This window comes from Rattus norvegicus, chromosome 1, assembly GCF_036323735.1.
Source record: "Rattus norvegicus strain BN/NHsdMcwi chromosome 1, GRCr8, whole genome shotgun sequence".
Classification (NCBI taxonomy): Eukaryota; Metazoa; Chordata; class Mammalia; order Rodentia; family Muridae; genus Rattus; species Rattus norvegicus.
This window is the reverse complement of record NC_086019.1, coordinates 255,448,926-255,465,778: the sequence shown is the minus strand read 5'-3', so window position 1 is coordinate 255,465,778 and position 16,853 is coordinate 255,448,926. Positions and strand designations below refer to the sequence as shown.

Genomic DNA, 16,853 nt, shown 5'->3' with positions numbered 1-16,853 from the left:
ACCAGCGACATCAAGGCTCATTAAGCGCAGGCCAGGGAGATCCCTTCTGAATGCGCTCAGTACCTTGATGCATATCACCTCGTTTAAAATTGAAACCGCAGCTGCTAACGTTTGCTGAGCATTTATATACAGAAGGCTCCAGGCTAAGCAACCAAGCCTTCCAGCTACGGAAGTGCAAAGTGCAAACTGACGTTGTAATTTGTAAGGTGTGACAGACGGTTTAAGACAGGATGCCTGCTGGGGAATCCCTGGATCTTGTGAGAGGACAGTGAAGGGAATGCCAGTATAGGGATTCCAGTTAAGTCACCAAGTTTCCTGGTTCTCAGAAAGTCCCAACACCACCCTTCTTGTCTGTCCCTTTCCTGAAGATTCTACAAGGAACAGAAGTGGCAGCAAGCCAAGTAGGAGGAATTCAGGTTGGTGAGTGCTAGATCCACCCAGTGCCAGACCCCAAGCCACTAACATACTTCCATTGACTGTGTGCCTTACAAAAATCTAGTTCAAGGCCATCTGCAGGCTCTATAATGAATGAGAGGCAAGTCTGGGCTACATGAGACTATGTATGTATGTATGTATGTATGTATGTATGTATGTATGTATGTAGTGTGTATGTTTGTATGTATATATGTATGCATATATATATATAAATATAAATATACATATATATATAAAATGTGTGTGTGTGTGTGTGTGTGTGTGTATATGCATGTGCCTATTAAAGGAGCAGACACCTGGCAGCTGTGAGCTTGGGAATGGCCCTGAGGGCTTGAGGACCACAACTGTAGCCTGATCCACTGTGTGATTCCCTACTTTAGGGGTGGAGGTTGGGCAATGGGGGCAACCCTCAGCAGGGATCCTAGCCACTGATAAACTCTTTGGGTCCAGGCTGTGTGACTGACTAAGCTCCTGAGGGTGGCCTGTGGTGACTGCTGGGGTACGCACTGAAGTAAAACGGCAATGCTGAGTAATTGTGGGCTTCCCGGTAGGCGATCAGGTTGATTTCATGTTGCCGCTGCTGGGCCTGAAGGCGGTGCTTGGCTCTGCGGTGGTGGCAGACACAGCAGCAGCTCAGGATGATGATGATGGTCCACACCAGCCAGAACCCTGGGGGACAGAGGCACATACACAGTGAGGACCGGTGAGATGGGGCAGCTCTCAGACAAGGTCTAGACAGCGCCCTCCACGCTGCAGCACACACAGGCCTCCCCCTGTGACTTTATGTCAAGCCAAATGTTCAAAATGTCTACTACGGGGGAAGATGGCTTGGGACAGAAGGAAGGAAGTGGCCAGGTGAGGAGGGCCAAGCTGTCACTTCAGCACACTGGCTGGCTCTGTAATTTAAATGTAGAGGGCATTAATAAGACATCTTGAACAAAATACTTCAGATTTTCTTGGTACTTATCTTTCCCCTTCCTACCCCAGCCTAGAAGAGAGGCCCCTCACATAAGAATTCTTAGGGTCCTCCTCACAAGGACCCTAGAGGCGGGCTATTCCCTATTCGTGCACCTCTGTAAAGTGCGATCCTTAAACAGAGAGATGGAAAAGTTTTAATTGCCTCAGGCCCCCGCTCTTCCCTAGAGAGTGTAAATGACCTCCGGGCTCTCTATAATCCGGTACAATTCCATCTGCCTGGGCAGTCCATCCCCACATCCCTTGAGCTTGTGCCTGCGGAGAAGCCTGGGCAGCCTCCCCTTTGTCCTCCGCCCCAGAGCACGCAGTCTCCTTTCCCACTTTCTTGGTGAGCCCCCACATGAGAACACCTCAATTTTGAAATGTAGATAGAAAAGGCTTTTAAACAACTTTTTAAAAGAAATATCAATGTGCCAGTTTTGCTTAAATATATTCAGGCATAAATGGTAGAAACACTGAAAGGAAAACATAAGATAATGACGTTTTAAGAATGTATGTCTGTGCTCAGAGGGCATTGGCCCTCCTGGAACTGCTGCTACACATGTTACCCTGGGAGAATCCATGTAGGTGTTAGGAAAGGAACGGAACCCAGGTTCTCCACAGGAGCAACAAATGCCCTTAACTCCTGAGCCATTTCTCCAGTCCCAAATAATGACATTTTAAAAAGACACGGCATTATAAGAAATTTAAGGTTTTTATTTTTCCCAATTGTTTTACCCTTTTAAATTATGAAACTAGAAAAAAAAATCAGTTTTAGTTTTACTGGCCTTTTCTTTTCTCTTTTCTTTGGTTTCCCTGTATAGCCCTGGCTGTCCTGGAACTCACTCTGCACACCAGGCTGCCCTCGAATTCAGAGACTCAGCTGCCTTTGCCTCCTGGTTGCTAGGATAAAGGTGTGGACCACCACCTCCCAGTTGTTTTTCTTTTTTCAAATGATAAATTTAAAATAGTAGCCTCTGTGTGTGTGTGTGTGTGTGTGTCTGTGTGTGTGTGTGTGTGTGTCTGTGTGTGTATGTGTGCTCGTGCATACCTATAATTCAAGCATCCAAGAAACTAGCCTGGGATACATAGTGAGATGCTGGAGATGGCGGTGGCAGTTGTGCTAGAGTGAGAATCCAGGAGTTAAAAGTGCTTGCTGCTCTTTTTTTTTTTTTTTTTTTTGGTTCTTTTTTTCGGAGCTGGGGACCGAACCCAGGGCCTTGCGCTTCCTAGGTAAGCGCTCTACCACTGAGCTAAATCCCCAACCCCGCTTGCTGCTCTTTTAAAAGACCCAAGTTCAGTTCCCAGGACCCACATAGCATGTAACTCCACGACTGCCTGTAATTCTAGCTCCAGGAGAATCCACACTCATGTGCACATAACCACGAACGAACACACACACACACACACACACACACACACAGAGAGAGAGAGAGAGAGAGAGAGAGAGAGAGAGAGAGAGAAATAATAAAAACACATCTTTTCTAAAGCCGGCCATATAGGGGCTGGAGTGTAGTTTAGAGGTAGAACTCATGGGTCAGGTGACTTCTAGATCCCTAGCACCACAAACCTAGAAAAGAAGTGAGGGAATAAAATAGAGGCTCTATGAACAAAAATAAGGGGGGCAGGGGAGTGAGGGGGGACATCTGGAAGCTGCCCTGGCTGAAGCACAGTTTTCTGATCCTGGTTTTTTTTTTTTTTTTTTCTTTTCTTTTTTTTTCGGAGCTGGGGACCGAACCCAGGGCCTTGCGGTTGCTAGGCAAGCGCTCTACCACTTGAGCTAAATCCCCAACCCCTTTTTTTTTTCCTCAAAAAACGCATCTATCTGATAAGTAATTCTAAGGTTGAGCTGCTATTGAAGGAGAAGAGGTATTTTTGTTCTTTGTCTGTTTATTGTTGTTTTTGTTTTGAGAGAGGGTCTCATGTAGCCCAAGTTGGCCAGAGTTCTGTCTCCATATCCCAGATACTAGGATTACATCTGGGTCTTTAAATTATTATGTAAATATAGATACATTGACGGAGGTGTGTAGATTCTGTGTGTCTATGGGCACACTGGCGTGCATGCAAGTGTGTGTGGCTCGTGGGGGTTGGGGAACAACTTTGGGGTGTCAGTTCTTGGCCTCCAGTCTCGGAGCCTTGCACCTTTACCTCGTGAGTCAGGTCACTGACTTACATGGTGGTACTGGATGCCCTGGAGTTGAGTTACTGCTGTGACCTCAACCCCAGTACTGCAAGAGCAGACGGTGTTCTTAGCGGCCAAGCAATCTCTCTAGGCCATCATTCTGCCCCCGGGGACTGAACCTGGTACATCATAAATGTTAAGTGAGCGCTCTGCTCCCCTCATCTCACCCCCACCTCACAGCTCAACATTGGAAGTATATTCGTTCTCTCTCTCTCTAGAAAAACCGACACTGAGGTTATTTTTTTTTCCCTCGAGTCACTTCCCCAGTATTTCCTCATTCTCTACATTTTCTGTGCTTACAATATGTGACATCAGAGGCATCAGTGTCAGCTTTTGCTTTAAACGTAACTGTTAAGTAAAGAAAATCCCAGCAAGGTATGTGACGCACGCCTGCAGGATTGAGGCAAGATCTCCAGTTCAGGGTCAACCTGGGCTATCTAGGGAAACCTGTCATGACAGACAAGGGAAATGCTTTTCCTGTTCACCAAAAATTCCTGATTCTCTTGCTTTGGGTGCATGGGTAGGCCTGAGCTTCCTGGCCTCTACGCGCTTGGGGGAGGCTGACTAAATCTACCTATTGACAGAAACTATGAGCAGTGTGTCATTTAGAGACAGGAACGCTTCTTGTATAAAACCCTCCATCAGCCCCCATTGGTATTCCAGTCATTCCTGGCTCTACGCTGTAAGACATGCCCAGGTGGGAACAGAGCCCCCATTCCACCTTCAATAGACACACAGCAAGAGTGAGAAAGAACCCTGTTGGTTTCAGCCACTAGGATTTGGGACATGTTTGTTCCTGCGGCAAAGCCGGCTGCCACACAGTGCTACAGGGTTTTCCATGTGAGCTCTAAGGATTTATCAGGAATCCTTTAAAAGAACCCAATCTCACTTTTGCCTATTCTGGGCTCACTCACAATACATGTATAAGGTCCGAGGACAACTTAGTGGACCAGGACAGTCCTGGACCAGCAGTTATCAGCTGAACCACCTCCTTGACCTCAGGAGAGATCAATCTAAAGGATAGTCTTGATCTAAAGCAAGACTGAGGTCCGCTTCACTGAAAGGCTTCCTATTTTTCGAAAACCACAGAATGGAAAAATGAGGAAGAGCGGCAGGCAGCAGAATCCAGGGCCCGGTGCATGCTGGGACACACGCGCTACCCATGAGACACTCGTGCCTTGGCCCACCTTTTCCCGCTTGATGTTATGAGAAGGAAAACTATCTCTGCCCTGCACCTGCTGTGTGATGTCACACTTGTCTCAAACTGGGTAAGCGCCTCTCAGTTTCAAATATATGACCACAGGAGAGTTACCTGTGTGGATCCACACAAGGGAAAGCACAAGGTCTTGTAGCACATTGGGTGTCAATCTAGGGACAGAAAAATGGACAAGCTGGTCCCATCTGGTGGGAAGGCAGACAGAGCACAGTCCGATGTGGGTTATACAAACTAGACTGTCCTGAGAATCACATTAGGAAAGGCTGTAAATTAACTGCATGCAGGGGTGGGATGTTAGATTAGTCCCAGTGGGGTTGGACTAAATTTTAATATTTTAGCTAGATTTCAGAAATACAGAGGTAGGTTTTATTGCTATTGTTTTTGAGACAAGGGTTGCTATACAACTGGGGTTGCTATACAACTGTGGCTGACCTCAAACTTGGGGCAATTCTCTACCCTATGTTCCCCAAACACACACCAATCTATATGGCCCCCTCCCACCTCCCGCCCAAGTTATGACCTTGCTGTGTGGAGCATTTGTCATGCTAAACGAAATGGAGAGCATGTTTTTAAAAACAATCACAGTCCCGTGTAGGAACTGAGTCATGTGCCCTAGAGTTTGGGACAGACTTGGGAAAACGCACTTCTCAGCTGGCAGGAAATTCCCCACCAGTGAGCGGCTCACACTGGAGAACTAACTCCCCTTCTTCTCATACTCTAGGGTGACTCCCTTGGCCCTGACAGTTCTTATCAGGATCTCCTGAGTGCTTAAGAATCCCTGAATTTGGAAAATGAATATTCCCACAGGGTTACAGTGTCTTGTCTGAACTATCGGGCAACTGACAGTCCTGTAGGGTGACCACAGCTACACAGGTTCAAAGTCCAGAAAACCCGTGATCTTTGGGATTCTGTTTCTACTCCCCTTGTGTGTAAAATGGGGAGAACGATGGTCTCACCCAAATTAACACACAAGTGGGACACTCCCCGCCGCTCCCCACCGTGCCCGTGTCACTGTGTCACTGTGCCATCTCAGGCTTATTGTTATAGCTGGTGCTCTTACAGGCATAAGCACAGATGGGACGGATTTCCTTGAAACCCTCCTTTGACCCCTCCTCTAAAAACAACATGGATTAGGAACAAGTCCAAAGTCTGCCTCTAGGTTCTGCTCTTGGCAAAATTCTGTGGAAAAAGAAATCAGGCAACTCCTATTTATTGAGCCCTTGCCATGAACAAGATGCTGTGTCCACTGACACTAGCTGCCTGGCTGACTATGCTGCCCCCGTCCAGGGGCTTGGAACACTAGGGAGCTGTGCTCAACAAGGACTTGGAAGGAGGCGTCCTGCCAGCCAGTGTGCTCAAGAGCTAAGACTCAAGCGTGTTGAAACATCAATCGCAGAGTGTCCCGTAAGTATGGGCAGTGTCTCAAATCGTAATTAAAATAACAAAGTGGATAAGTATCAGTGGTTGGCGTTCAGTGGATTGGCTACATCTCTTTCACGTCATCTCTCGAAATCCCACTGTGGCCTTTCCTCTCAGCTGAAACTCAAACCAGGGAAACCTGACGCTTGAGTAAAGTTCCTCCAGATTATCTCAGGGACAGAAAATCCAACTATGACTTCTCCCTGGGAAATGCGGTCTGGAGAAAGAAAAAGAGCCTCAGACAAGAATTGGGAACCCCGACCGCAGGCTTTTTGGTACCCCTGGATTTCTGGGGTCTCCTTGCTCCCTCTGTTTCGGGGAAGTTAGACATGCACGGAAGCCCCACCTCCTTCCAGCTTAGCCTCAGAGCCCCCAAGCAGGGAGATGCAGGCCACTCTACTACGTCTTAGCTACAAACAACAGAGTGTTCTTAAGGTGTGGATGACACCAGCAGCTGGCAGGTACAGAAGACCCTACTTAGCCAGCCACAAAACATCCTCTACCCCAACTCTCTCAGGGTGCCCTGTAGTCTCCGGATAGTAGCTCTTCGCTACGGGGCCATAGCTAACAGCAGTCTCCTGTCTGAGAGTGAATCCTATCCTCTGAACGTACACTCCATGCTTGCATGCCTGCGAGCTCACACTGCATCTCCTCTCTGCCTGATCGCTGCCCGATGGAGGAACTGCACCCTCGTGCCGATTCTGAAACAGAAGAGGCCATGGCATCGATTAAGAGCTTGCCGGAACTGCAAACGCTCAGGTCTATCTCAGCCCTGAAGGGAGCAGAGCCTGGAAATCTGTGTTTAAATCGGTCTCTGCTAAGGCACTGAGGTCTAAGACTGGAGGAATTGGCTTTGCTGAATGACTGACAGAATGGTGACTCCAGGCACAGAGGCAGGTTTCTTGGTCTCAGCTACTGCCCTGGTAAACAGGAGCATCCGGTCTCACCTCGCACAGGCCCAGGGACTGGTTCAAGTTACAGCACACTGAAAACTTGCTGAGGAGAACTCAAGGTCAGCGTGTGCCTGTGGGTCTGTACACTGTGCATAGGTCAGTCCGAGGGTCACAGGTAAATTTAGTTCAGTACAGGTAAAAGGGCTAGTGGGAACAGCATTTCCCCCAGGGCCTTTCTTGTGAAATGAAGGCTAACCCTGCCAATGATCCCTGGCTTGGTTCTTTCTCCAAAGAAAGGGGGGCAGGAGATGGGAAACCACGCAAAGCCAGTTACTTTTGCATTGCTGGCAAAACTGAAAGGCGGTTAGAGGGAAAAACCACGAGAAGTGTATTTTTCAGCTCTTGGGAGGCAGAGGTAGCAGAATTTAGAGCTCATGGCCAGCCTGGGCTACACTGCAATTTTCAGATCAAACTATATACGAAGAATGTGTCTTTAAAAAACAACTAAAACCAAAAGAAAAAAATAAACCAGCAAGTGTAGTTTGCTAAGAACTTCACAGCTCATTCCAATCCTCAAGTCCCCTCCAACACACTTCTTATAGAGGGATTTCCTGAGGGGGACACAAAGACACGCACTGGGTACCTCCAAACGTCTCAGTCTGTGTGTCTCCCTCTCCCCCAGAGCTCAGGAAGCCTGAGCCTTGTATGATGTGAGTTTGGGCCTCCTCCCTTCTCCAGCTGGCTGTAACAGGAAGGTGAGGAAGCAGAAGCTCCTCTTCTCAGACAATCTCCCCGCCATTTGCTTCCCCAGTCCTTGCCACTGGCCTAACTCTTGGCTCTGGCTTCAGTGACCCAATTCTGGTGTCTACTGACTGAGTCTGTCTGCTCTCCCCCACGACCCAGGAGGCCCTGTCAATCTGAGATGGGACCATCAGCAACTCCACAACTTTCCATAAGCGATGCCAGCTGGGCCCAGCCCCAGAAAAACAAACCGGAGCTCTGTGGCTTTTTGGCAGCCTGACATCGCCTTTTGTTTTGACAAGGGGTGGGAGGGAGAATTTGAACCCTGTGGTTATCTGCATTTAAACACATTTAAACACATCCAGTCCACCTGCTTGGCACTCGGTGTTCCCTAATCAGTTTCTCAGCCCCGACCTGGCTGAAATAGCAGTTCCGTACCCTCCTCCTGCTTCTGTACATGGAGGACTGGTGGGGGTCTCAGGGCCCTGGCCTTTCCTGCACTGGATTCCTGTAGATTGGTGGCCTCAGTCCTGGAAGGGTGAGGGTGAGGAAGAGGCCCTGTTTGAAGGACCCACCCATGCTGGCTTTAAAAGAGCGTTGCACATCACAGGGAGAGAGACTTCCCAGCCAGGAGTCCAACTTCCTTGCCAGATTAAATACTGGTTCTAGCTGTTTTCCTGCCATATCACTGACTGGGGGAGGGGTGCAGAGAGGGGGGGGGAGGGGGCCTAGAGGTCGGTTGAGAGTAAGAACCATCATAGTCTGACAAGCCAGTCCAACACCTGATTTTACGTAAAGACTGGGTAGGGGATCAGAATTATCTGGGAAACAGCTGTGGGAAGCACTCCAGAGTCAGTCACCTGGGACTGCTCTGCCCGCAGGACCGCCATCCACCCACTCTGTCTGGAGCTCAACACCTCGGTTCATCTGAGTTCTAAGAAGATCAAGGCACAGAGTGTGTTAGGCAGAAGCACTGCCTAAGGACCCTGACCTGCAAAGAGGCGTGGACTACATCCCCCAGTCCTCAGCCCGCTGTGCCCAGAGCGGGCCCAAGCCCTCCTCCTCTAGAAAGCAATCACTTCTGGGACCCGGAACCAGATTCTACTCACCAACACTGTCCCCAAGAGAATCAGAAAAGGCTGGCCAGCCCGCGGTTTCCCAAGGAGCAGAGGCAGTAACCGGGACCCTGGGATGCCAAGAACCCCCTGGACAAGGACTTACACCAGAGTTCATAGTAGTGGCTGCAGCACTGAGCCTGTCCACAGCAGTGTCCCGTGTCACAGATGTAGCTTTGATTGTTGGTGCCCACACAGGCTTCCTTATCCTGCAAAGTCAAGAGGCAACGGAGCTCGTTACACCACAGCTCACGCCCATGCCCATCCGTCCTCACCTGCCTCCAGCTGGTCACTGCCTGCCTGCCCCCCACCCACCCGCACCTGGTCGCCTGTCTGTTCCCCAAACAGCACCAGCGTTTATCCCAGGTAACAGGGTTAACACAAACACCCTAACACAGATGAATTTAAAAACAAGCAGACAAGTTTTTTGTTTGTTTGTTTGCTTGCTTTTTAAGGGAAGGGTTATAACACACAGAGCACGTGGTAAAAAGCGAGGCTCCCCTCAGACAAGGGGTGCCGTACTCTATGTATGTCCTAGGAGAAATACTTCATGTGCAGTGTAAAACTCAGTTGCTAGGATGGTGATGGTTCTCCTGTGGCTAACAGCAGATGACATCCCATTTCCGTGAGATTTTCTAGAACGCTGAATGCAAACAGGACTCAAGAATTACCCTCCAGTCAGTCATTCCGGTCTCCCTTCCAAACCCCGTCCCAAACTGTTAACAATACGATTCAAAAGATGGTTTGAAAGCAGAATGCAGGTTGGGAATGCAGCTTGCTTGCCTAGAATGCGTGAAAACATGTGTACAATCCCATCGCCGTAGAAACTAACTGCACAATGGTGCACACCTATCATCCCAGCACTTAGAGGGTGGAGGCAGGAGGATCGGAAGTCAAGATCACCCTGAGCTACAGGAGACCCTGTCACAAACAAACAAAGCCCAGAATAAACAGATAAACCACAAAACCTTCTTCTTGGAGTCTCCCCTCTTTAGAAAAGGATGGCAAACCTATTCAGCTGGCCTAGTTCAATTTCAGTATAGTAGATCATTTTACTGATTATTCTCCGGAGTCTCATACTTATTATGACTTGATTCTGGACTCACATTGTCCCTCCTCAGGGCACCCACGTAAAGGACACTGCTGAGTAACCACATAGCACTTTGCCAAATTCTATTCATAGCATTGGTGGAAGATGGGTGTGTTATGTGTGTGGACATTTTAAAAACACATTTCACACATAAGATGTGGACTACCAACCAGGCATGGTGGCTACACATGTAAGCCTAAAACTCGGGAGGATGAGGCAGGAGGACTCCTTTGAGTTCAAGACCAGCCGGAGTCCAAGCCATCCTAGAATACAAGGTAAGGATGTGTCTCAAAGAGGAGGCAAGGGCTGGAGAAAGCTCGTTGGAAGTGTGCCTGCTGTGTAAGCATTAGGGACTATGTTGGGACCCCTAGGACCCACATACAAAGCTGGGTACAGTGGGGGCCATCTGTAATTCCAGCAACACAGTAGGGAGTGGAGGGTGAGGGAGGGTCGTATCAAAACATCAAGGACCTGAGACTGGAGGCCTAGGGCCTGCTGCCCAGTCAGCCTAGCTGGAACTAGCTGGAACTCCAGGTTCAGAGAAGTGCACATGCACGCATGTGCATAGACACGCTAGCACGTGAACACACACAAAGTCATCTGTTGTATCTGGCTTTCTACGTTTCATTTACTACGATCCATCTGTGCCAAGCACCATCTTGGGTAAATGGAACACAAAGATAGAGAAAACACTGTTCCAGGCTCAACAAACCTCAGACTTATGAAGGAAAACCCTGCTCAGACAAAGAAACTCATCCTGAAGGATGCCATCTGCAACTACTGCCCCTGCCTGTGGATGACACCCCAGCGGAGACCTAAGTCACATGGTCGGCTCCAGCTTTACTGCACCGGCCACAACCATAAACCAAGCACGCTGGTGAGTGTCTACGGTGGGAGGCCGGGCAGTTACAGGATGTGCCAGTAGCTACAGAGGGAAGGCAGAAGACAGGACAGAGCTTATACCAAATCTCCCCTTCAACATCTACCTTCAGGGCTTCCATGGCTCCCGCAGTCTTTTTTTTTTTTTTTTTTTGGTTCTTTTTTTTCGGAGCTGGGGACCGAACCCAGGGCCTTGCGCTTCCTAGGTAAGCAAGCGCTCTACCACTGAGCTAAATCCCCAGCCCCGGCTCGGCTTGTGCAGTCTTATATTCACTAAGGCCAGCAGGATGACTCAGTGGGAAAAGGATGCTTGTCACACAAACCTGACACCTGAGTTTGAGCCCCAGAGCCATGAGGGAAGGAGAACAGCAGTTCCCCGGTGTCAGAGGACACCTTGACCTTTGTGTGTATGCTGTGGTGTGACCATAACTGCACTCACACACACAATAGTGAAACATAAAATTGATCTAAGGGCTGGAGAGGTGGCTCAGTGGTTAAGAGCGCTGACTGCTCTTTCAGAGGTTCTGAGTTCAAATCCCAGCAACCAATGGTGGCTCACAACCATCTGTAATGGGATCTGATGCCCTCGTCTGGTGTGTCTGGAGACAGCCACAGTGTACTTCTATATAAATAAATCTTTAAAAAAGTAATCATTAAAATTCATTTATAAAAACAAGCTCTTATAGCCCAGGATAAACCAGTTCAGGGGGAACACAGCAAAGGGCAGTAAAAGTTTACAGTGGGTGTCTCACAATCCTGAAGAGTTCTTTGTTCTTGCTTTCCCCAGCCCACTGAAAACAAAGAGCTATCTAGCAGGTGACTGTCTGGCTGGGGGCCCCTTCAGAGACAAGGTGGGAGTGGAGAAAGCAGAGCTGTGACAGCCACACTGGTGTCAGAGAAAAACATTCCTTTCCTTGGTACATCGAAGTCTCTGAGCTCACCAGGCCTGCCAGCATCGCTCTCTCTCGGCTTCTCTTGGCGCTGGTTTGCAAAAGCAAGTTCAAAGTATTCATGTAGCCTTAAAACACTCCATGCTTCCTCTACCTCAGGAAAACGAACCCAGTGATCCTTCTGCCTGGGGAAAATCCACCAGAGGGTGGCCTAGGCAGCCAACTGGTCCTACGTGCGGCATGCAGCGAACGCACTTCAAATCTAAACCAGTATCAGCTTTGCTCCTGGTAAGGGGCCTGTTATAAACAGAACCCCACTCCAACTTGCTGCCCTGCCTCCAGGCGGACCTGTCCTGGCAGTCTTTAACCCAGCTCCTCAAACCCACTTTGACCGGGACTGTCCAGCTGCCCACCCTTTCTCCCTCTGCCTCCCTGCATGCAGGATCCCTGTGGTCTGTCCTGGTCTTGGTGTTGGGAACTGCCACTCTGTAGCATGGGAAAGGAAAGGGGGCGGGCAGTGATGGAGCCTGGGAGAGGGCTCTGACTGTTGGCAGAAACCATGTGAAGGAGGATTAGGGGATAGGAAAGTAACCTGGCAGGCTCAGGGTCCATCTCAGCTCTGCCACTTCAGAAGAACAAGACTACGGGCAAGTGACAGTGATGGCCCTGGGGCTAGTGAATGCAATGTGTAAGGTCTTCCATCTGTAGGGTTTTTGGTGGGTGGGTGGGTGGGTTTTGGTGCTCAAGGTCTTGCACATGCTAAGTGCAGGCTGTCTAGGGTTTTCACCTAACCCACTGCTTCATCCCAGCTCTGACACAGCATCCTCGAGCCAACGTAAGGGCTCATACAACCCATGACTCCTCTCTCAAGCCAACAGCTGAGGTGTGGTTGCTGCCAGAGAAAGGAGTCCAAGGCCTTTCTGTAACGTTTACTGACAGCCTTGAGCTGCGGTGGAAAACACAATGGGCATCTGAGCGCAGCCCTCGTACAGCATTCAGTCTGAGGAGAGGCAACAGACTAACCACACAGGTGTAACGGCAGGGACACACCCATGCACAAACCCACACATACCCGGAGGCAAGGTCAAATCAAGACCACCAAAGGGGCTTCTGGGAGGACGCTCACTTGGGAGGAAGGGGATGGTTAGAAAGTCTGTAACTGCAGGGAAGGCACAGAAAGGATGTTCCTGTACAAAAATGAAGGTGTTAGCCACCTTCCTTGGCTAGGAGCTGACTGGAGAAGCAGAGAGGTTAGTTGAGCCAGGCCCTGACAATACAGGGAGAAGACAGACCAGGGTGGTGACATTTTTTTTTTTTTTTTGGTTCTTTTTTTCGGAGCTGGGGACCGAACCCAGGGCCTTGCGCTTCCTAGGTAAGCGCTCTACCACTGAGCTAAATCCCCAGCCCCGGTGGTGACATTTTTAAAGTTACCCTTGACTCCTCAGGCGCTGCAGACATGTAGTGCACAGGCATACATTTAAAAAAAAAAAAAAAATCAAAACCCTGGGGTTGGGGATTTGGCTCAGTGGTAGAGCGCTTGCCTAGGAAGCGCAAGGCCCTGGGTTCGGTCCCCACCTCCAAAAAAAAGAAAAGAAAAAAATAAAATAAAATCTAAAAAAAGGAAAAGAATATGTAGTTACTCTGTCTTGGAAAAGCATCTAAAAGTCTATACAGAAAAGAAGAAAAGAAAGAGAGACAGAGAGAGACAAGGAGAGACAGAGAGAGATAGAGAGAGAAAGAGAGAGGGGGGAAGGGAGGGAGGGAGGGAAGGAAAGAAAGAGTAAGAGACAAAGAACATTTCACAAAGGAACTGTAAACTCTAAGTGCTCTCGGAACTGAAGAGAGACATGGAGCTGTGGTTAAGAGCACTGGCTGCTCTTTCAGAGGTCAGAGTTTCCATTCCCAGCATCCATATGGTGCCTCACAACCATCTGTAACTCCAGTGCCAGGAGATCCAACACCCTCCTCTGGCCTTAACTCACACTACACACACGCATACACACACACACACACACACACACACACACACACGCACACGCACAGACGATGCACAAGCAGGCATGTAAGAGAACACCCACACATATTTTTTAAAAGTGCTGTTACACCAAGACCTTCACCTTAAGAACGGCAGTGTTGGGGGTTGGGGATTTAGCTCAGTGGTAGAGCGCTTGCCTAGCAAGCACAAGGCCCTGGGTTCAGTCCCCAGCTCCGGAAAAAAAAAAAAAAAAGAATTGCAGTGGTGGCTAACGGATCTGTTACAGGGACACTGCACAGCCCTGGTACCCCCCACGGGTGACACAAGCTCCAAGAGACACCAAATAAAACAGTGGCACAGAGAAGAAAGAGTCAAGGTCGACACGGGACTGCTGAGACCACAAAAGACTGAGGAGTGGAGCATCTTTTACGCAGATGCGAAACATTATCTCACTTCTTTGGTGGAGGCGAAGGCTCTGGGCTGGACGTGCCCTCTAATGGTTTCCACATCTTGTATTTGCTATTCTTAGCTGAGCCACTGGAAAGGTCAATTTCATCAACACGAGAACTTTCTCAGCGCCGGCCTAGAGACACTGGGAGGTAATGGTTCTTCGGGCATGGTTTTAATTTTGCCAATTTATGGGGCTGGAAAACCCTGGGAGCAGCTGGCTGGAGCCAACGTCATCCTCACGTCCTTAGGCAGGCGCTCAAGTTTTAAAGGTTAAGAGTGAAAAACAAGAAAACCGAAGTCCGTGCTGAAGCATGCAGGACACCGGCTCTCCGCTGCTTGCTGTGAACGGCACGGGGAGCATCCGCTTCTGGCTCTCTCTGCAGAGAGAACAAGTTTCTAGTGGAGGCCGCTGCCCTCACCACCTTCGCTGAACTTCCCTTACACCAGGCAACATGTAGGATGCTACAGCCGTGAGCAGGCAATGGGCGAAGGGGGCAGGTTTTCCACTGCTCTCGGTAAGGACAGACAGGCGCAGGTTGTGCTGTGAAATACTGGCTACCTAACAAGTGTTTTAATTAGAGAGCTTGGCTTGCAAGGAATCGTCCCCAGGAAACAAAAACTACCGTTGGGGGGGGGGGTCCTCGGGACTAGAAACCACACTCAGAAACGCCTGTTCCAGACCTTTCCAGATGCCACACAGAGTTACATGGCTAGTTACAGTTACATGACTTGGGGTCAGTCTGAAACAGGAGGGGTGGAGCTGAGACCCAGTACACAGAGATGGGACCCTCTGAGTGTGGTGCCTTCGGGCGGGACAAGCAGGTGAATCTCTGTGGGTTCAAAGCTGGTCTGGTCGGCACAGCAGGTTCTAGGACAGGCAAGGCTACATAGTAAGACTCTGTTTCAAACAAAACAAAAGAAGATAAACATGCAAAAAATATGGGACCCTCAAAGGAAAAATACAGATTAAAAAAAAAAAAAAAAGCTCATAGTACAAAGTGGTAATGAAAAAAAGATCTGAATGGAGTGGAGATGGGGAAATTCTCTCTAAAAATCCATCCCAGGGCTTTCCCTCATACTAACATGAGACTTGACTGCAACACCCACTGTGGTGGTTTGAATATGTTTGGCCCATGGGAAGTGGCACTATCAGGATGTGTGGCCTTGTTGGAGGAAGTGCATCACTGTGGGTAGGGGCTTTGAGGTCTCCTAGTGCTCAAGTCCTACCCAGTGCTGACTCTACCCTCCTCCTGGCTGCCTTCAGCTCAAGGAGAGCTCTCAGCTTCTTTTCGGGCACCATGTCTGCCTGGATGTTGCCCTGCTTTCCACCATGATGATAATGGACTGAAACTCTGAAACTGTAAGTCAGCCCCAATTAAAAGTCATCCTTTATAAGAGTTGCCTTGGTGGCTGGAGAATGGCTCAGTGGTTAGGAGCACTGACTACTCTTCCAGAGGTCCTGAGTTCAAATCCCAGCAACCACATGGTGGCTCACAACCATCTGTAATGAGACCTGATGGCCTTTTCTGGTGTGTCTGCAGACAGCTACAGTGTACTCATATATAATAAATAAACCTTTTTTAATAAAAGGAGTCGCTTTGGTCATTGTGGTGGTTTGAGTACACTTACCCCAAGGAGTCACACTATTAGGAGACATGGCCTTGTTGGAGCAGGTATGGAGGAAGTGTGTCACTGTGGGAGTAGGCTTTGAGACCCTTGTCCTAACTGCCTGGAAGTCAGTCTTCTCCTAGCTGCCTTCTGAACAAGATGTAGAACTCTCCTCCTGCACCATGCCTTCCTGAATGCTGCTATGCTCCCGCCTTGACGACAATGGACTGAACCTCTGAACCTGTAAGCCAGCCCCAATTAAATGCTCTCTTTTTAAGAGTTGCCTTGGTCATGGTGTCTCTTCACAGCAATGAAATCCTAAGGCATCTACACAGCCTGAAAATCTTCAAGCTAAAAGTGGAATAAAAAAATGGTTGGAGAGCAGAGCATGGGGTGTTTGCCTGATCCCAGAAGTCAGGTGTGTACAGAAGGAGGGTCCTGAGGCTTGCTACAGAGCAAGACCTTGTCTCTGAGAAAGAAGTAGTACGCATGGGCCTGGGAGATTCTGGCTGAATGGATATAGGTACCCGAAAACCTGAGCTAGCCCCAAGAACCTACCTGGTAGAAGGAGAAAACTGACTTCTGAAGAATTGGGGGTGGGGGTGGAGGTGGGGACAGTTCCAAGGCTAGCAACAGTCCTGTGACATCTTGCAAAACAAATATAAAATGCCAAAGAAAATCTAGCCAGAAGCCCCGTGTTTTACAGTGTGATGTTAACATGACTTCTTGGGACAAATGAGAAATACAGGTTCTGGATGAACAGGGATGTTTTATGTGTCAGGCTGACAAAGGGTCAATGTTGCTGGCTAGTTTTATGTCAGCTTGACATGAGCTAGAGTCATTCTGCAAGTCAATTCAGAAAATGTCACCACCAGATTGGCCCATCAGCAAGACTGTAGTGCATTCTCTTCCTTTCTTTCTTTTTTTAAAGATCTATTTATTTTATGTATATGAGTTCATTGTCTCTGTCTTCAGATACACCAGAAGAGGGCATCGGATCCCATTT

General features: G+C 48.9%; 1 protein-coding gene and 1 long non-coding RNA gene across 7 annotated transcripts in view; one reads left to right on the top strand and one right to left on the bottom strand.

The window, feature by feature from the left end:
- The window catches only part of Wbp1l (WW domain binding protein 1-like), a 56,326-nt gene that overhangs the window by 4,248 nt on the left and 35,225 nt on the right, over window positions 1–16,853 (bottom strand). For 3 of the 6 annotated variants that reach the window (XM_039080554.1, NM_001313908.1, XM_017589294.2), the window contains exons 2-3: window positions 8,950–9,164; window positions 943–1,104 (exon numbers count right to left, since the gene is read on the bottom strand). In XM_039080554.1, coding sequence (XP_038936482.1) covers window positions 943–1,104; window positions 8,950–9,073 — 286 coding nt within the window. In that variant the 5' untranslated portion in view covers window positions 9,074–9,164. Of the gene's footprint in view, window positions 1–942; window positions 1,105–6,818; window positions 8,919–8,949; window positions 9,165–16,853 lie in introns of those variants that run through there. The other 3 variants (NM_001127484.1, XM_006231508.5, XM_039080560.2) reach the window with 2 other exon arrangements.
- Window positions 10,058–11,195, top strand: LOC120100047 (uncharacterized). Its single transcript, XR_005499711.1, has 2 exons — window positions 10,058–10,320; window positions 10,747–11,195. It is a non-coding gene; the product is annotated as an uncharacterized LOC120100047 (long non-coding RNA).